Source organism: Ambystoma mexicanum, chromosome 1p, assembly GCF_040938575.1.
Source record: "Ambystoma mexicanum isolate Mex_15411 chromosome 1p, UKY_AmexF1_1, whole genome shotgun sequence".
Taxonomy (NCBI): Eukaryota; Metazoa; Chordata; class Amphibia; order Caudata; family Ambystomatidae; genus Ambystoma; species Ambystoma mexicanum.
In genome coordinates this window covers 1,163,572,894-1,163,594,657 of record NC_090921.1, presented here as the reverse complement: position 1 = coordinate 1,163,594,657, position 21,764 = coordinate 1,163,572,894, and the positions used below count along the sequence as shown (strand labels likewise).

At 46.4% G+C, this 21,764-nt stretch overlaps 1 protein-coding gene across 1 annotated transcript in view; it reads left to right on the top strand.

Annotated features, from left to right (window-relative positions):
- LOC138450681 (leucine-rich repeat-containing protein 3-like) overlaps positions 1-18,110 on the top strand; it is a 157,559-nt gene extending 139,449 nt beyond the window's left edge. Inside the window, exon 3 of the mRNA XM_069604855.1 lies at positions 16,675-18,110. Coding sequence (XP_069460956.1) covers positions 16,675-17,090 — 416 coding nt within the window. The 3' untranslated portion in view covers positions 17,091-18,110. The remainder of the gene's footprint in view (positions 1-16,674) is intronic.
- The last annotated feature ends 3,654 nt before the right edge of the window (positions 18,111-21,764 follow it).

Here is a 21,764-nt window from a genome sequence, read left to right as displayed (position 1 = left end):
AAACAGCGGGAGGAGGAATCACTTGATCAGTTTTGCGCTCGACTGCGGCTCATGGCCACCACGTGTCGATGGGACAATGAGGAATCGATGATTAGGAATCAAGTACTCCAAGGGTGTGGCTCAGGCAAACTACGAAGGCAAGTGTTGAGGGAACCGGGCTGGACCCTGCAACAAATCCTAGACAGTGGTAGAACCTATGAACTGGCGGAGTCGAGAGGTGCCAAGATGGACGGAGCAGTGCGTCCTGGGAAATTGGAAGAGGCATTTGCGATCAATAAACAGACTGCGTCGAAAGACAAGTGGGGTCAGAAACGACAGGAAACTCGTTCCCCGACAGGGTCTGGATCTATCTGCCAGTATTGCGGATATGATTTGCCCCACTCTGAAGAGCGTCCGGCCAAATCGAGGTCATGTGGCCGGTTCAACGGACCAGGACACTACGCACGAATGTGTCGTGCCCCAGCTCCTGTGTCAATACAGAGGGGCCCGGCCAGGGTACGAGGGGGTGGTTCTAGAAGGCAGAGGAGCATTGCGGCTTTGGAGCAAGAAATGCAGAGACTTCAGTTAGCTGAGGAGGAAGAGGAGGAGGAAGGCGAAGTATTCTTCATCTCAAGCATCGCCACTGAAAAGACAGCCCAAATGTGTTGTGAACATTCAAGGGGTGCCGACACAAGTGCTAATTGACACAGGGGCCTCAGTATGCGTGCTTGCCTCGGAACATTACCAGAGGATTCCCCTCCCGCGCTGAACATTTCGACGGCGAGGATTTTCTCGTTTGGCGGAGACACTCCGCTCCCCATCAAGGGTGTGTTTGTAGCGCCAGTATCCAGGGGCGGAAAGACCATAAAGGCCCGATTTTTCGTTACAGATGTGAGTCCCCACTCTCTACTCAGCTGTGCGGCATCCGAAGCCCTGAACCTGGTTCACTTTGCACTAGAGGTCTATCAGGTGGATATTGAGACACTGCTGGACAGGTTTGCGGGCATTTTTGAAGGAGTTGGGAAGTTGAAGGCGCCCCCGGTACGTCTGCACATTGACGACACGATCAGACCAACAGCCCTCAAGCACAGGCGGATTCCGTTTCATCTTCGAGAGAAAGTGGAAGAAGAGCTCTGGTCGCTTGTCAGTATGGACATTATCGAGAGGGTGGAAAGACCGACGCCCTGGGTTTCGCCCATTGTGGTGGCGCCCAAACCAAAACAGTCCGGGGCGGTGAGAATTTGTGTAGATATGCATCTCCCCAACGCCGGAATTAAGAGAGAGAGACACTTAACGCCGACCCTCGATGACATCATTGGGGAGTTGCAGGGGGCGAAAGTTTTTTCGAAATTGGATCTACGGGCGGGCTATCACCAGCTTGAGCTCCATCCAAACTCTAGATTCATCACGACTTTTACCACACACGAAGGCCTTTATCAATTTAAGCGCCTGAGCTTCGGCATTTCATTGGCCGCCGAAGTCTTCCAGAACACTATTAGGGGGGCGCTGGCAGGCCTTAAAGGCGTCTTGAAAATGAGTGATGACATCTTGGTATTTGCCGACTCGGAAGCAGAACACATGAAGAGGCTCGAGAGCAGGCTGAAAAGGTTGAGTGATCTGGGACTTACCCTACACCGTCAAAAGTGTGAATTCTTTAAAGACCGGATAGGGTTTTTTGGATTTATCTTTCACGCCGCTGGAGTGTCACCGGATCCAGCTAAGATCAGAGACATTCGAGAAGCTGCGGCACCATCATCCCCCACGGAGGTAAGGAGCTTCTTGGGGATGGTGAATTACTATGGGCGCTTCATCAAGGGTTTGGCTTCCTTGTCTGAACCCCTCAGGGCGCTGACCAGGAATGACGCCATGTGGAAGTGGGAAAGCAAGGAACAGGAGGCATTTCAAGCCCTCAAGAATGCTCTGTCCGATGGGGACACCATGGCGTACTTTAACCCTTCCGTGGAATCGGAGATTGTTGTGGATGCCAGTCCCGTGGGTGTTGGGGCAGTACTATTGCAGCCTGATGAAAGGGGGGACATGCGACCCATCGCTTATGCGAGTAAGGCTCTCTCCAACACCGAAATGCGATATTCGCAAATTGAAAGGGAGGCGCTAGCCATTCTGTGGGGCTGTCACCATTTTCGCCTGTACATCCTGGGCAAGCCTGTCGTAGTGGTGACGGACCACAAGCCGCTGCTGCCCATATTGGCGGGGGTGTCTTCGAAGCCGCCGCCCAGGATCGAGAGGTGGATGTTAGCCCTAATGGAGTATGGGGTTCGACTAATATACAGACCGGGAACCAACAACCCGGCAGACTATCTCTCACGGCACCCCAACACAGAGAATACGGACATGTCCGAACGCCAAGGGTTGCTCTGTTACATGGTGGATGGGGCGCTACCGGTGGCGCTGTCGAGGTTGGCTATAGCGACGGAATCATCCAAGGATGATGTGTTCGGCATCATCAAAGCGGCCGTGAGAAGTGGCGACTGGAGAGAGGTGCGGCGACAGTCGATGCCCAAAAGGACCTGCAGGCACTCTGGAAGGTACGGGATGAAATGTCAGTCTCAGATGATGGATTGATTCTAAGAGGGAGGCAGATTGTGATCCCGCAGGCGTTAAGGATGCGCGCTTTAGAGCTGGCTCATATCGGGCATCAAGGGGTCGTCAAGACCAAGGCGAGACTTCGGCCCAAGGTCTGGTTTCCTGATTTGGAGGGGATGGTGGAGAGTTTCGTGAGGAAGTGCTTGTCATGTCAGGCAGCCAACCCAGGAGACAAAGCCCCACCTATCAGTTCTATGGAACGGAGTGAGAAGCCGTGGGGAACCGCCCACGTGGACTTTGGCTCGACTGGTCGGGGCATGTATCTTCTGGTGGCGGTGGATCAATGGTCGAGGTATCCGGAGGTGGAGGTGGTGGAATCCACAGCGACGGAGTTTACCACGAGGGCCCTAGACAAAATGTTTGCGACGCATGGATTCCCAGAGATACTTTGCTCGGACAATGGACCGCCATTTACCGGCAGCCAGTTTGCCCAGTATCTCTAACACAGGGGGATCCATCACCACAGGGTATCCCCGCTATGGCCTCGAGCGAACGGAGAGGCCGAAAGGATGATGCTTACCTTGAATAAGGTACTGAGGATTTCCGCCAGTGGGGGTGAAGACCTTCTGAAAAAGCTTATGGAGTTTCTGCGAGAATATTGCACCACGCCTCACCAATCGTCGGGGGTTGCCCCTGCGGAGGCGCTGTTCGGGCGTTGCCCTCGGGGAATGATACCAGAAGTAGAGGGCAGAAGACCAGGTGTCATAGACAATGACAAAGTTCGAGAGGAGCGCGCCATGCGCAATCAGAAGGAGAGCGAGAGACGAGGTCTGCACGACACCGAGGTGTGTGTCGGAGACTCCATGTTAGTTTCGGAACCGGCACCCCGAGGGCAAACTGCCTCTACCAGACGAGCCTCGCCCGTGGAAGGTCACCCACGTGAAAGGAGCTATGGTGACAGCGGCCTGTGAACGAGGCACTTCACCCGCAACAGGTCTTTCTTCAAAAAAGTGGACACATCACCAGAGGCCACAGGTCTAGAGGAGATGCCACACCAGGACACGATCCCCGAGGCTCCAGACGAGGATCCCACCAGGGCCATCACCCCTGCGGACGTCAGTACCAGTGGAACTTTGCCGGGCACCTCGAGGTACCCCGTGCGGAGGGACCGGAGACTGCCTGCTCACCTCAAGGACTACGTCCTGGGCTCAGGGGACTGAGCCGAGGTCCCAACGGGCCGTCACCAGTGATGGGAGTATCCAGTTTGTGTTTACCAGTTTTGCGTTGTTAGAGCACCATATTGTTGTACTGTTTTGTTGATGGAAAAAAAAAGGGATGTGACGTCCCAGTCAGTTGTAGCGCATGCGCGAGCCTCGTTTGGGACCCGCGAATACGCAGTTTAATAAACCGTGTCCATGCGGGCAGTTGCCGCCGGGACACGTAGCAGGCAGCATTGCGTCCCGTGTCTCTCTGAGTGTGTGCGTGCGTGCATGTATGCGTGTGGGCCACCCGAGGCACGGGTGGCTATACAACACCCTAGACTCTGATCTGCTCTCCCAGTATCCTCCCCCGGTTGCTTGTAGATCCCTTGATACAAAGTGAAAAGAACAGCCTTCTCTGTCTATGCTCCAAGACTCTGGAACCTCCTCCCGTCAACATCAGACTTGCCCCATGGCTGCTACAGTTCAGGGAAGAGCTCAAGATCTTCCTAATCAAGGAATGGCTCCTACATAACACATAGGTCCACACACCCTTCACTCCCCACCGTACCCAAGACTCTGATCTGCCCCCCACTGTCTGCTCCTCTGGTTGCTTGTAGATCCCTTGATACAAAATGGCCACCGTTGCCCTCCCCTGTGAGCTCCCACTCCCCTTTTTTCTGCTTCCCTCACTGTGTTCTTCCCCCTAGGATTGTAAAGTACTCCATTGATTCCTGAAGCCAGGCCCAAGCTCAATAAGTAGACTAATAATATTAATAATAAAAACATCAACCACACTATGTAACCCAATTATCATCTTAAATATCGGATACTGACTGTAGGTGAACAGGCGACTTGGATGTGAAACCTCATCCCATGCTTCCCATTCTTAGTACATATGTCACACAAGCGCTTTGAAGGGGTCCCTTGCAAGTTAACACATTACAAAACTCAAATATTAATTTGCTCCCTACAGATTTTGAGCAGACAAATATCATGCTTAGAATCCCCTACTTTAGCACTGTATAAGTGGAGAGAAACATTGCAATATGATTTACTTGGCCTGCAGGGCATAATGGGTATGGGCTACACCAGGAATTACTCGTTTACAGTATTAGGGCAATGGATATTCAGACCGTAGAATACTTTCCACACAATCTGCATCCTTTCTAAGTTTTCAGAGTCGCATTGGGCTAGACCTTAACAAATTATATTGTAACTATATTCAGTTGTATAATCCTACCCAACAATATAAGGGTGGAATAAGTTGCAAACGATCATGTATGCACTGCAAAATAATTGTGTACCTGCAAGTATTTCACTGCTACAATCTGTCATGTTTTATAGTCCCCTGTCAACTAGTATTGGAAAAGAGCACAGGAGCCGGAGAGGGGTATGTGTGAAAGGGCACAGGAGAACACTCCTTGCGGGTGTAACTTTCAAAAACCAAGTCAGTAGTTTCGGCAGTACAGTACAGTGTAGAAAATTAGTTTGTTTGTTGAAGGAAAGGAAACTTTAGTAACAAATCTAGAAAACTGCACTTTCTGTTTCTTTCTATGCTTGGCTGCTGAGGGCATTTCAATATAAACCCATGTTCTGTGTTTGTTGACTGTAGCATCCCCCTGCATCTTGTTTAACTGATAACATTGAATTACAGAGGGATCCATATTTACAGAAGAAGGCTCTCAAGCTGTTGTACTTCTGTGCATTGATGTTATTAACCCAAAAGGCATAAATATGTGATTTAGTCCAACAGGGCTCTATAAGAAATCTCACTAATTCTCTTGTTGAATTGTGTCTAGGCTCTGGTGAAGAAGGGTGGGCAAAACTATAGGCTGTATTATGTGCCATGTCATTTTACTTCCTACATCAGGGTTACAAGCAAGGCTCTGATAAGCATTTGCTTCCTACTTAGAGTGAAATTATTTTTCAGGGAGTAAAAAAAAGTAATTCGATTTGCCAAAAGGGATACTTTATGCTCATTAAAAGATGCTCTTTGCACTTATAATTTGTCTTGAGATCGGTCAGAAATATTATTAGAGTTCCTTCCTATGCCACTGCTCTGTTGGTCCCTGATTCGAAAAAATATCAGTGGAGCTGTGTGGGCAGAAGCCAAGGGTTGGTTCCTATATGTTCATTGTTTCCCATTTTTATTGGCCACATTTATCTGTGTTCTGGGATTAAAAATGGATGGTGTATATGGTTCTTAGCTGTAAGGCTGGTTTTGAGCAACTTACATGACAACATAATCTGGAATTCTGATCATCATATTCTATGGTGAAGTTATTCTGATGCAATTATCATCCTTACAGAAATTATGAGAGGCATGTTCTCCTGGCCCTTGAATTACTTCATTAAAGTGGCACATTAACTCCTATTGGCATGTTTTCTGACACATTCTTTTTAGTTGCTTTTATTCCATCTGCAAATATTGTATCCGGTCTGATTTTATGGAAGCCACATCAGTTATGAAAAGCAATATTTGTTTTTTTGTAATACACATGAGTGTTTTTCCTGTGGCATAAAGAACACCTTTTTCTCTACCCAGGAGTACTTTTCCTAGCTACTGTGGTCTTGAACTGGTTGATGAGTTTGCTTTATAATCACATATAAAATATATATCTTTTTAGCCTATGCGTTTGGAAAAAGTGTTGTAAGACGCACATTTCACGCAGATTTGTAAAGAATTGCACTGGTTGGGAAGGGCCAATTCCTTTCCAAACTCTCTTCAGAGATGGTAGCTCACTAAGTACGCATACTCACAAAGTGCCTCGTTAGTCAGTTGCGCACATGGAAAATAAAGTGCGCACAAAAGGTAACCAGTTCCGCACTTAGAGAAAAATAATTAGAGGGAACTTTGACCATGACCCTTATCCAAACATAACTAAAATGTATATTTCTATGTTGAAAGGTACAGTAGTTCTGATTGGCTTTAGTGATCTAACCTTGAAGGCGATATGTTGTTTTATTCAAAACAAGAGGCCACTGTTATGAGTCAGGCTCAGCATTGTGGTTCATTTAGTCAGGTGCAGCCTGGCAGTGTAGAGCGACTAGCCCCTGGGTGCAGTTCTGGGCTTCGGTCCAGCATTGTGGCATACAGTGTTTGGTTAGCACCTTTGAACGTGGCACTCGCCATGGCATTCCTGCTCTGTGGAATCTCTGGTGGTTGGGTCTTCGTGTCTGGGCTGATGTTGTTACTTTCCTTCTCAAAAAGATACAGCTTGTTAAATCTCCTAGAGCCAAGCTGGATATTATGTACTTCCCTTTTCAAAGTACATTTTGATCAGATTATCAATATTTGGCAGATGCCTACAGTATAACATCTGTATACAAAATAATGAATGAAGGTACTGTAGTTGAGGCAGATTGTTAGAAAACATGTTCAGACTTGTTCAGACTGCACCAATCTAGGCCAGCATGGATAAGTAATAACACTCATCGTGTTTGCTTTACCCTTGATGACAGTAATAAAATGTCATGGCACTGGCTGTACCAAAGTAGGCTGGCGAAGCCATATAATAACACTAATGCTTGCTTTAGGTGTATTGGCCAGTACACAGATTGGCTGCACCAATCTAGGCCAGTGTAGCCATGTAATAACACATATCATGTTTGCTTCACCCTTGTCATGCAAAAAAACACTCATCATGCTGGCTTTCCCCTTCACGTTAGTAAAACATTCCAACAGTAAGAAAATACATCCAGATGGGCTGCACAATTCTAGGCCAGTCTAGACCTGTTATAACGCTTATTATGCTTGTTCTATCCTTGATGGCCAGTAAAAATATCATGCCACTGTACTTTGCACTCACCCACCTCCCTCTTCATCCCTCTCCTCCACACCATCACAAGGAAACAGATTAGTGCTCCACCTTTCCAACCTCACCTACTTATTTCCTCTCCTCCGTTCCACTATCATGAAACAAACAATTACACCTCTATCCATGGCCATCTATCTCTTGCCAAATCCATTGCAGAGGACTTCTCGGAGTTACATTCAGCACTAACTACTCTATTCAAGCACCACTACACTGCCTGCTCATTGACGCCATGCTGACCATGCCTCTTATACCCCAACCCAGGCTCTCCCCAGCCATCATGCAACTGAAGACATCTGTGCATTGCTGATGAAGGACCTGCTGTTCTTCTCTCCTTGCCTCCTACAACGTATCCGTCCTTGCTGTGTCTATTACCCTGGATTCTGACAATTTGCACACTACACAAACCTAATGTTTTCTCTCTGCTTCCATTCTATCAGGCTATCTCACTTGCTCCTCTCCCTGCACCTCCTCATTCTCAGATGATGACTTTGCCAACTACCTCTCCTCGAATATCTTAAAAATATGCCACACCCTGACGACCCTCTTCTCTTTGTATCTCTCTCTCCATCACCCCCTGCCATCACACACTCTTAACTCTCAGACTTCCTTTTTACCACTCGAGACACATTGGCCTCCATTCTCTGAGCTGTCAACCCGTTCTATGCTCCTAAGAACCTTTTTCCACCCCAGACAGGTGAGAAAATTGCACTACTCATTTGCTAATACCTATCACTTCCCTTCAAACTGTCACTGCCTTGTTGGATCATTTCACCCCATTTCATTGTGCCTATCGTCATAAGCATCCTGAGGAAACCCATTGCTTACCTCAACAACTCACCCAATTATTAATCTCTTAACCATCTTCCCATTTGTTCTGATGATCTTGAATGGGTTTTGTTAAACTACATCACTGCTTACCTGGAAGCTAACAGATTCGATGACACTCTCCCAGCTGTGATTCACAGTAGACAATCTATGGAAACAGCACTTGCCAAAGTCTCCAACTTCCTCACTAGTGATAGCCACTGCCCGCTGTCTCCTATCCACATGCTCCTTGATCTCTCATCCATATTTGACACTGTCAAATAATCTACTGTCATTTAGACTCTTTGGTACCCAGGGGTGGACTGGGAACTACAATAGGCCCTGGAAATAATGTTCAAAGTGGCCCCAAATTACACATTTTCAGCAAGTCCAAACCTTTTCCTATGAGAAAATGTGGAAATACCACACAAAGGAGGCCCATGGTCCAAAGGCCTACCGGGAAGCGTCCAGAATTCCCTATAGGCCACTCCACCCCTGTTGGTACCTATGATTCTCAGCCACTGCCAATAGCGTGGGCAGCAATCTCTTAGATGCAACTCCTCAGAAACAAAAGTGTTCTTTCTCCTGTTCACTAAGGCCACACTATTTCTCCCCACTCTTATATGCTTTACCTATGGCCATCTATACCCACCCCCTTGACCCACAAGCTGTGGGTCTCTTTCTCTGTGACAGAAATCCCAAACTTTAACACTTTGTCATCTGATTGTTGCACAGGGTAGGCTTATCCACCTGGACATATGAAACATCTGACTCCATTTCACCTTTCCTCAGCTAGCTACTAATTGATAGCTAAACTAACTTTCAGCAAGCTCGATTCCTCTTCTACACTCCACATGGGACTCCCTCGCTAATTTTCTGCTCCTCTTAACAAAGTACTAAACTTTGCTACCTAAAACCTATGCAACCTGCACACTCCTCCTCATCCATCTGCCTAATCTCACTAGATTGCATGATTTCATAGAAGTCAAAGTGTATCTGAAGCCACATGATGTTTTGGGGTTCTGAATGCAAAATAAGTATGCTGTCTTATGATTTTCTGTTGCATAGCCCAATCAAAAATTCCACTCCCATTTTTCAATTTGTTTTGTTTGACAATTGGCCTATGGAATGCGAGGTCGCTCTGCAATAAAACCACAGCAGTATTGGACCTCTTCCTACGTTTGCATCTTCATCTCCTCTGTATAACTGAAACTTGGATTCTTTCACGTAACTCAACTTCTCTTACTTCGTCTATATCCTCCTTCGCCCATGTCCCTCGAGCCAATGGACACAGTGGCGGCGTTAGTTTATATTCTTGTCCTAACTGTCCATCTATTCCTTCTCCTGTGCCCTTACCGGAATATTCTTTGTTTGAATTCATGTTCCAGATTTTCACTGCTCCTCCCGCTATTTCCTTTCTCATTATTTATCGCCCACCTGGCCCTCTTGGGTTCTTCTGCAATGCCATTGACCACCTTCTTGAACACATTTTACCTAGTCCAACACCTCTTGTTTTGCTTGGAGACTTTAATCTACATCTTTCTTCTACTCATTCAGGATCCCCCTTTCTATCAATACTTGATTCACATTTACTTTCTCCACTTCCTACTCCTCCCACTCACACCTCTGGTTCTACTCTCGCCTTGATTTATCTGTTGTTCCTGTTTACTTATCTGATCATTCCCTACTTTCTGCTTCTTTGCTCCCACCTACTCCTTCTAGTACCTCCTGTCCCTCCTCAACTAATACGTTCTTTAGGCGTGACCTACGCCACTTCAATTCCTCACTCTTCTATGATACCTGCACAAACTCTCTTCCATCTCTCACACACTTTTCTACTCTCTGTGCAGACAAAGCAACTTCCACGCTGTCCTCATCCCTTGCTTCTAGTCTTGATCAACTCTACCCTCTTTCTTCTTTCCAGCCCACTCGCAAACCTGCCCAACTCTGGCTCTCTTCTCATCTCTCTTCTATGCACTGTTTTCTTCGCCGCCTCGAAAGGCGCTGGCGCAAACTCTGTCCTCCCGCTAACCACGCTACCTATTTTCCTTATCATGCCCTCTACGAAAACTGTATCAAGTTTGCAAAACGCACTCTGATCTTCTCCATAGTCAATCTACTCACCCTCGACGTCTTTTTCAAACTTTAACTCGGCTTCTTTCTCCTCCTACACCTGGTCCTTCTATTAATTCATCCCTATCACCATCTGATCTGGCTAATTTCTTCTCTTCTAAAGTTCACTCCTTACACCAGGATATTCTATCATCACCTTCTTATAACTCTACCCCCTTACCTTTTCCTACCTGTTCAAAGGCATCGGCAAACTGAAAGAAACTGTGGTCAAACTACACATCGACCCCTCCTTATGGTTCATACCGCAACACCCCAGAAGAATAGGGTTCCACCTACAAGCCAAGGTAACGCACCGAGTTACAGCTACTACTCGACAACAACATCATTGAGAGAGGAGAGGGACCCACCCCGTGGGTGTCCCCACTAGTAGTTGTCCCCAAGGCGGACGGACGCCTCCGCCTCTTCGTCGACATGAAAATTCCCAACACGCCTATCCAACGGGAGAGACACCCAGGACCAAACATCGAAGACATGCTGGTGAGCAGGGGTGGACTGGGAACTAAAAGAGGCCCTGGAAATAATTACTGGGGAGCAAAAAAGGCCCTGGAAATAATGGTGAAAGGTGCCTCATATGACACATTTTCAGCAAGCCCAATGCTTTTCCTATGAGACAATTTGGAACTACCACACAAAAGAGGCCTAGGGTGCAGAGGCCCACCGGGAAATCTCTGAGTTTCCTATAGGCCAGTCCACCCCTGCTGGTGAGACTCGACCAGGCCACCAGGTTCTCTAAGTTGAACTTGAACCAAGGCTATCACCACTTGGTGATCGACCCTAAATCCAGGCCAATAACAACATTCACGACACATGAAGGCCTCTTCCGCTATAAAAGGCTGAATTTCGGAATTTCATCAGCGGCCGAAAATTTCCAAGAGATCATTCGAAGATTGATTAGCCCAGTGACCAACACCTTTAACTACAGCAACGACATCCTGGTCTTTGGAGCAACATGACAAAGCGCTGAAGCAGGTATGCCACATCCTCCAGGAAGCCGGTCTCACCCTTAACAGCCTCAAGTGTGAAGTGAACAAACACAGTCTGTGTTTCTTTGGGCACATCTTCTCCAACCAAGGCATCAGGGCTGACCCGGACAAAATTAGCACCATCTTCAATCTAACGAGCCTGAAAGACGTGTCCGAACTGCGCTCATTTCCTAGGTATGGCAGGGTAGTGTGCACGGTACCTCCCTCACTATGCGACAGTCACCAACCCCTTACGACAACTGCTAAAGAAGGACCAACCATTCACCTGGGAGGAGCAATGCCAACAAGCATTCTCCACGATCAAGCAGGAGCTAGCGAACAACCGTCAGCTGGCATATTTCAACCAACAGTGGGACACGGAAATTACTGTGGACGCCAGCCCCGTAGGTCTAGGAGCTATACTCGCCCAGACCAATCCTGAACAAAAAACCGAAACGCACGTGTTTGCATAGGCCAGCCGGGCGTTTAACCCTGTCGAGCAAGCCTAATCCCAGGTGGAACGCGAGAGCCTGGCGGCAGTCTGACCATGTGAAAAATTCCACCACTTCATCATCGGCAGGAACTTTGTGCTGATTACCGACCACCAAGCACTGTTAGCCTTGTCCGGAAACCCCAAGATAAAGATGCTGCCACGCACAGAACAATAGGGTATCCGTCTCCAGGAGTATGACTACACCATCGTCCACAACCCCGGAGGCGAATCCAGCCGACTACCTATCCAGACACCCAGCAAGCCCTAAGCAACCGAGATGCAGGGTGAAGCGGAGGAGTATATTGCATACCTGTCTCTGAATGCCCTTCCCCCAGCTATCACAACAAAACAGTTTGTGGAACAGAGCAGAGCTGACCCCACGATAAGGGCTGCCGTCCAACTAACGAACACCAACAGGTGGCGACAAGTGGCCATGGAACACTTTGAACCAGTGGACGGGGGGGAAGCAGACAGGAGAGACCTATCCAGAATGGCGAAGATACATGGGGCACTGGCCACGACAAGCCAAGGAATGCTATTGAGAGAAAATAGACTAGAGGCCCCCAAGAGCCTGAGGAAACCCCTTGTCATGATCGCACATGAGGGGCACCGTGGCATAGCCAACACAAAGAAGGTACTACGCAACCAGGTCTGGTTCCCACACATGGACACCATAGTCGAGGACACGTTGAGGCACTGTGACCCATGCCAGATGAATGCGGCGAGCTAGCCCCCATGCCCACTCCGGACAGTCCCCCTCCCTGAGGGACCGTGGCAACAAGTAGCCCTCGACTTCTACGGCCCTCTGGAAGAAGGAGGCTACCTCCTAGTGGCAATTGATGGATACACGAGATTCCCCCTAGTGAAACATGTACAGTCCACGGCATTCCATCAAGTCGTAGCCATTGTAGACGAACTGTTCAGTGAATGGGGCGTTCCCAACGTCGTGAAAACCGACAATGGCCCACCTTTCCAAGGACAGGAGTTTGGGAATTTCGCAGCACATCTCGAATGCGCAAAAAAGCGGGGGCTGACCAAACATCCATGCCTCAAGCCATCTCTCAAATGCTGAGGAGCTATTGACACACCGCATGAGAGACTGGCCGGACCACAGCAGAACTGATGATCAGATACAAAGCACGAACTAGACTACCACAGCTGGAAGACTACACTGCGGCAGAGGATGCGGAAATAAGGAAGCGAGAGGCCGAGAAAAGAAAGAAAGCCAAAGAATGGGCTGACCGGAAACGAAGAGCCAGAGAACCCCAAATTTCCCTCGGAGAGATTGTGCAAGTCAAACGCGCCCAGAACAGGAAAACCGACTCCCGGTACAGACCGGAGCCCCTAGTGGTGACAGATGTCAAAGGGCCAATGACCACCGCCATGGGCGACCAAGGGGAAATAACAAGGAATGCATTGTTCTTTTGCAAGATGTTCCAGGAGGACCCGGAAGAAGATGCACCTCTCGAAGAGGAGGAACCCGAAAGCCAAGAGACACCCCCAGAGCCGCCTGAGGACCTCCCACAACAGGTGCCGGATGATGACACAGGCAAGCCACCTGGTCGACCCCAGTCAAGGAAGCCCTCCCGCCTCATCGAAGAAATGTAGGCCCTGAACTTCCATGATAAGTAAGGGGGGGGATGTTATGTGGCAAAGGGCACCTGTCCCTTTAAGGGAAAGAGGAAACCAGGAACGGGAGAGGGAGGGGCGGGAGGAAGGGAAGGGAAAGGGAAGTGACGTCAGTCTGTAAGTTGAATAAGGAGGATAAAGACATGCCGAGTGTCCGCTCTTCATTGTGTGAATGGTCCGAAATAGAATATAACAATGATTTTTCTAAAATAAAAGCATTAGAACTAACGCTAAGTATGATGATGATGTTTAGTCTTTGTAATGACACGTTTCCATCACAGTCCACTTTGCCTACCAGTGTTTATCTCTGTCTTCCAAAGATTGAACACCCACTCTGCTGGATTTTACCTAATCATCAAGTTCTTTATCTTGTGAGGCGCTCGGGACTTCACATGCATTTCCTGAGTTTGTAGATTCTTGTGTTTATCCTTCCTTTGATGGTTAGCCTCAATCTGATATCTGACTCTTATTGTATTGAATAAAATACTGTTATTTAGTTAAAAACATTTCATTTGCATGGTTACACAAGGCCAATATCTCAAACGCCCCTTTTATTCAATCACATACTGAACGTACTATGCAGACATGGAACAAAGCATTAGCTTTCGAAGTCCCACAGACTTTTTCATCAGAAAGCCACAGTACAGATCATTCTCCAAATGAAGGAAAAAGGGAGCACTTTAAATTTTGTTGGCCAAAGGTAAAGTGTGCATGGAATGAGGGTTTGGAATGCCTGCCTTATCTAAAAGACCATAAGCCTTCTGGAAACAGGGAGCATAAAACGGTTTTGGAAACAGTACAAATTGTGAGAGTTGCATATAAAAGACGAGAAAAAAAAAATCCTTTTTGCATGTAACCATTAAGTTAGGCCGTATGCTTAAGGACCGCCCTGCTGGTGTCCTACACTTACTGATGTTGTTTTAAAAGGTGTTTTGAAGAGAGAAGTTTGAAAACACGTAATTGGGAAATAGGCTCATTATGGTATTTTCCCTTCGTAGAGTCTAACATGATTTTTGCAGCCTTTATGTAGTACCAGGACATGAAAGTGTTTGCAATGCAGCTGCTAATCAATGTAGCAACAGTAAATGTGCTCTCAGGGGTAACTGGTGCAGTCTCCAGTGTTACCACTCCATGCCTCAAGCTTCACAGTGGTTTCTTGGCATGCATGCAGTGTGGCAAATGCAAAATACCTTACCCATTTTTGAGTGGTCCTGATTTCTTCTGCTTTGTCGTCACCTGCACCTTGGGTCATGCCGAGGCATTTACTCTCCTTTTCTTTACGTTAGGACGAAAAGTACTGATAAGGTTAAACAACATGTAATGTAAGGGTACAGGGTCTTGTACAGCGCAAAATCCTCCGCTTGGGCGACTTCTTGATGCCATCTAATCGAGGAGTCCTATAGCAGATAATCGTTAATCAAAGATGTCATAGTTAGATTCTGCAGCATGCAATCTCATAAAGACCACAACAAGTGGGCATGTTTCAACTATGAATGTACTTTTGACAATACTTCACCTACTTGAATTTTTGAAAGATCAGTTTTCAAACAGCTTCTTTTCCAATATGGTTCTTACAAAGCAGGGGCTGAGCAAAACGCACCTTTACTTTCTGAAGAACGTTTACTTTCCCACCACAAATAAACTTCACATTGATTAATATCAATGATGACACCAAAGCTGAATAATTGCCAATCACTGTTTGCATCTCCTTCGCATTTTAGTTCTCCTGTAATGCTCTGTTTTGTCTGCCTGTTGTGTTTGCGCCCTGAGGCCCACGGGCATGTGGCGCGGTTTATTTTTTATAAATAAATCACAGGCTATTCTACAATTATGTCCATTTAGAATTAACCCATAGCCCTATACCCTGGTCCCTGGTGCAGAAGTATTTCTAAAACGCTCTATAGTTTGAATGTGAAGTTCACATACCTGCAGTTTACATCCACCTGTGCTCTGCTAAAAGGAGCCATCCCTTTGTTTGTACTAAAGGAGATGTCATTTTCTTGTGTACTTTTGTTTCATCAAAGTAAATTACATAGTGGTAATTTACGTCAACACAATTATATTGAGGCTACGAAAATGAATATATGTATTAAGGGGTATGGAGAGGTGGGAAAGTTGACGCCAGGGGATGGCTTGAAGGGTATGGGGTGAGATGCCTCCATTGAATTAAGGGGTATGGATGGGTGGGGCGGTCTTAATAATACATTTTTTTTAAACAAAACAATAAAAGAGCACAACATAATTTTGTCTAAGTAAATTACCACAAGGCAATTGTCATGGTGCAAATCTTTTTCGAACACGGCCACAGTGTTTTTTGCACTAGGACAAACTTTTCCCTAGTGCCAACGCTGTGCAAAATTGCCCTTGCACGGTGCAAAGATTCTGTAATCTGGCCCCAGGTGGAGGCTTTTTATGTGCCATTGCTCACAATATTCAAGCATCGCATTCAGCTGGAGTTGCCAGCCACTCCCCACTGTAGCAGCCTGGTGTGGAGGGATCTGCATAGAATTTTCTGTTGAAATGTAGTCAAACTGGGGTAATATGGACTACTGGAGCCGGCTGCAGATTACTCCATATGAGTGTGGCAGAGCAGGGCAAGAGTCATTTCCATCATCTTGAGGGGTTCTAATGTGGGTGAGCTGGGGTTGAGAAAGGCAGCAGTGACAGGTGAAATCTTTGAGCACAAGGTGGGAAAAAAGAGCACAAACTGGACCATAATAATCTACGCCAAGCCCAACGTTTAAATGTTTGCTTTTACTATGCATTGCTTAGTACTGAGGCTTAGTATGTTTGTAATATGTATCAATTTTGCATGTCTGGGGAAGAAGGTGCAGGGAGATAAAGTAATTCCCAGAAGATCGCAACATGTGGTCAAGTGTGGAAGCAGATACTAAAACCCAGGTTTTCAGGTTAAACATCCCTTTAAATCACATCTCCGCTCCTTTATGGGAGAGGCAGCCACAACACGGCTCGGTCCCTGCTAACTAGTCGACTGATGTATTATTCTGGTCTAGATATTGTTGCAGAATATGTGCACGATGGAAAGAACTGCTCTCTGTAGGGAGGAATAACTGGCCTGCTTTGATCACAACCTTTTGTTTCTCTTCCAGGTTTCCCTGCTAATACCTCCTCCATTTACCTTGTCCATCACCGCGTTGGTGCTCTGAGCGAGTCTAGCTTCCAGGGTCTGGATCGCCTTTCGGTCCTCTACCTCTTTGCTAATAAGATTGATAGCATCGCCCTGCGGACCTTCTCAAACTTGAAGAACCTGCGTGTGCTGGACCTGAGCTACAACCAGCTGAGTACCCTCGAGGCAGACCACCTGCAACCCCTGGAGGCCTCTCTTCAGGAGCTCTACCTAGATGGGAACCCCTGGCACTGCACCTGCAACTTACTCCCTTTCCAGCTCTGGCTGAAAAAGATGGACACCAAGGTGGCAGATGGCATGTACATTAGCTGTGCCAGCCCTGATGCCCTGAATGGGAAACCCCTCCTGGAGCTCACAAGGGCAGACATGGGGTGTTAGAGGTGGTGGGGGCACATAGATGAATACAGATAATGTAAGAGATGGCTATGAAAGCAGAGGAAAGTTCCTGCGCTTATCGTTCCCGCCGCCCCCCTGCCAAAGGATCCCTGACAAGGGCCATCCACGCTGTTCACTCTGCAAATTTTTCTGATACCAGGCCCTGACCATATCCCATTTGTCCGACATGAAGTGGCTGCTTCACTGCAACCTTATTGGGCAATATCACATCTGTCGCACTTTCCCCTATTTCATCTGGCTATTAAAAACATACATCACATGACTAACCTTAATCTGTGCAGATCAATCCCCTGCCTTGACTCAGGAAGACCTCCTCCCAATATCCTAAATCCCAGGTCTCTGCTTCATCATGGAGCATATACCTGTTTCTTGCAGTCTCCTTACCAGCACCTGAAACACTCCCCTTCCCCTCCACTGTGGCCTGCCATAGTGTGCCTGTGATAGAGTCTCCTCTAGATGTCTGGACCAAAGTGCCTGCTTCTTGCTCCTCCCATCGGTACTCACAATCATGTATGCCTACACCTGTATGGCATCTTCTCTGATGGCCCTCCATCACAATTCTTTCTTCATGGCACAGATCCACAACCTTTGGCTCTACAAATGGTTTGGACTACAACGCCTATCAGCCCTAGACAGCATGGGCAATGGTGAGGGACCATTGGTCCCAAAGTCCAAAACATCTGGAGAACCATAGGTTGCAGACCTCTGTTTTATGGACCAGTGCACATCCTCTCACCCCTCCCTTGTGTAAATGGTTGACTATGCTCCACCAATGTCATTTCTTCTAATGGCCCTCATCATAATTCTTGCTCCACCCCCGACGTAATCAACCAGCTATGCATGCAATGCAAGCACCTCCAGTTGCTCAACACTTCCAGCTGTAACAAAGTGGAGTCCGAGGAAATGCCCCTCTAAATGGCCACTATAGCGCTGACTGTAAACTCCTCTGCCACTCATCCTACATGATCCACCATTACTATAATAAAATGTTATTTTACTGCTGCTCGGCTCTTTCATTCCGAAGGGAGCAATCCATTGAATTGATACATCAATGCTGGACATGGCAGAGAGTGTGTGGGTTCAGTTGTGTGTGGTGGGAGTATGTTGGGGGCATTCTTTGTATGATAAAGATCCACCTCTTCTACGATGCAGAGGGTACTCTCAGTGGTATACATCCTTTTGGAAGGAGAAAGTTCACATAGATATCTTTGGTCTTCAAAAAATCTGATTGCTTTCAATGATGTCTCTAAGTTACCCGATTTGAAAAAGCCCTGAAAAAGCTGGGGTGTGGAAGCCAGCAAGAAACGATTTCTAAAAAATTGGAATGGTAAGACGAATCTACATATTGATAACTGGTTACAAGGCCAACATGGTTGGCAGGGAGAGAATGCACCATAGGTGCTACGTGGAAGGACATTATGGGATGGTGTGTTGACAATGTACATTCTTAGCTTTCATCTGTGTGAAGTAAGCTATGAATGGCTCACGCCGTAGTAGGCAATTCAAACCAAGATCACTATTTGAATTAAAAAGACTGCTGCTCATTGTGGCAGCCAACAGATCGCATTTCCTCTCTTTGTACAGGGGAGGAGGGGACAGAATAGAAGCTCAGATGTTGGGGACATGTTGGGGAAAAGGCAAAAGTGGATTTTACAGCATCTCCCTCCATTGGATGTGCACGATTTAAGTTCAAAGTCGTCCAATATGTGTTCGTATATATTCCTCCTTTACACATGATCTTCCTCTCTTTTGACACATGGGGTTTCTGCTTGAAACCTCCACCATTTTGTTTTCTTTCTCCATCTTCCTATTGCTGTTTTTTGCTTCGATTAATCTAATTTATGTCTCTTTACTTGTGCGGATTTCTTTGGTCCGGATCCGCATTTTTTGCAGCTAGGTTTGGGTTAATGATTGTCTGTCAAATTCCATTTGTTCTTCTTAAATGTTGCTGCCGCTCACAGCATGTGTATGATGTTCAAGCGTGCAGAGAAGAGAGAGGGCTGAAAAGGCCTCTTCTGGATGCAGATGGATCGGCAGCAAGAGGTGCAGAGTCTGAGGAGCTTCTCACTTGATACCTCGTGCAGAGATGCATCAAACAGGATAAGGAATAAAGTTGGTCTCATTGAGTTTCATTGTACCCATGTGAGAGGGTATACTTTATTGGAGGTGTGGCTTATGTACATAAAGCAAGTGGTGCAGACACACATTTCACAGGGATCACACTTTGTCAGGGCTGGTAGTTACTATGCAATTAAATCAGGAGTAAGTGATAACAGTGCATGTTTAAAACATGTGCGGGGCGCATGTAACAAGACACTGGGATTTGAAAGATATAGAAAAACATGCATTATCCACTTGTGATTGTTTGTAGACAAGATCATCATATTATTCCAATGTATCCATTGCGTTTTAATTATTAAGTAGTTAACCATAATTCTGATCAATTCATTGGATATGAAGAAAATGCCCATTGATTTGAATCTTGCAGAGTACATATATTAGTCTTTTGTACATACAATCTACTTGATAAAGTAGTTATGTTCATAGCATGATGGCCATCCATTGTAATTGCACTAAGGGGACATTGTGAAAGGGGTGTTTATCACAAACTCAATTTGTGCAACAGATAAACATATATTACACTCAGTGAAAAACCCTTTGCTAAGAGAGAGTTAAGGTGATCAGACTTGATACAACAAAACCCTTGAAACTCAGCACTTGCATTTGAAGCAAGCCCACCTTAACGTTGCACCCTTTATTGCACAGCATATGACCACAATGATGACATCACTGGTGACATCATTAATGACATCACTGATTTGATTTAGTACATTTTGAAATATGACAACTCGGCTTTGTTACATACCAAATATGTACATTTTTCATACTTATTGTAGTGTACCTTTGTTTCTTTAAATGTAGCATATGGTATAAAATTGTGAGTACATTATTCCAAAGAAAAATAGTACATATGCATGTATGTACTTTGGAAGGAAATCTGTTATATTTGAATACAAAATCATGTTATTTTCAAGAGAAATGACTAAGAATATTAGCAATGCAATTGCTATGTCTAGAATTAAATGTTAACTTTCTATATTAATTTCTCTTCTATACCTTTAATTAAGTAGTATAAGTAACTGATTTATTTTGTTGTATATTAACCGAACTTTGAATGCATATATTCCATCACAATGCATGTACTTTTTTATATGAGATTATTTTCATAAAACTTGGCCTCTGGAAAAAAATGTGTGCATGTAATGGTATTACAGTTAGGAGAATTGCACATTTGAGTGTGAACATTGACCATTTTTATAACACTCAGTATTAAACATGTTTCTACTTCTATCTATTCTTCTTTTTTTTTACTAATTCTACATCTAATTATTATATTATCTAATTGATTACTAATATATGAAATACAAACCATTTGTATAACTTTACACATTTTATAAGTTGATAGGTACTATAAATGAATGCTCCATGTGTACGGCACACGTTACTCACCATAATCATATTTCTGATGCTCGTATCTGCTTAGATTCACATGCTTTGCATAGGCCAACATCTAGTGGAAGCTGCAGAGTATTGCACATGAAGTTTTTTTAAGTTAGAAAAGGGACATTGACAGGGCCTGTGTGTAATACTATCCTTAGTGTGACGTCGACTGTACCCACCCTAACGTACCAAATGTGACGTCCCAGTCAGTTGTAGCGCATGCGCGATCCTCGTTTGGGACCCGCGCATGCGCAGTTTAATAAACTGTGTCCGTGCGGGCAGTTGCCGCCGGAACGCGTAGCAGGCAGCATCGCGTCCCGTGTCTCTCTGAGTGTGTGCGTGCGTGCATGTATGCGTGTGGGCCACCCGAGGCACGGGTGGCTATACAACAACTGGCGACGAGGCGGGATACCTTCGCAGCGTTCGCTTGATGAACACAGCGTGTTTTACATCAGCGACGCTACACGGTGGTGAGTCACGGGCCCGGCGGGAACAAATCTATGGTGTCCTAGCGTCTGGTATGCGGCAGTAGCGGCCTGAAAAGGTGCTCGTGCGCTGCTCATACCATATTCACAGAATTTTTGGAACTCTGGCAGTCCTCTACAACCCAGAGGACAGCGCACAACGCATAGCTACCACACAAAAGGTGGCTGGAAAGCACACCTGGCAACAAGGAAGACACACAGAGCTGGAGGGGAGCAAGGGCATGCTGAATTCCACCGTACAGTAACGTGAGGTACGTGCACCGCCCACCCAAGTCAGGTTTGCGGCCTCTGAGCCATAAGGAGGTGCCTTTGCGACCTGTAAACATGGCGGGAAGTGACGGAGAGGCGGAAGCTGCGACTGTGGTGGTGAAAGCACAACAGGGATCGTTGTTACCCATGAAAGAGTTTGATGTGTCCGGTCCCCCTTCGAAGTTGGGCCCAAGATGGTTGCTATGGATAAAAAAACTTGATATGTACTTTACAGCGACTGGGATAACCAATGACGATGCGTAGAGGGCCACTCCTTTGTACTCGGCAGGTCTGGATGTCCTACGCATATATGAATCCCTGAACCTGCAGGTAGTCACCTATGATGCCGTCAAAACTGCTCTGGAAAATCACTTTATACCGCTCTCTAACGTCGACTACGAGAGGTTTCTCTTCTGTGGGG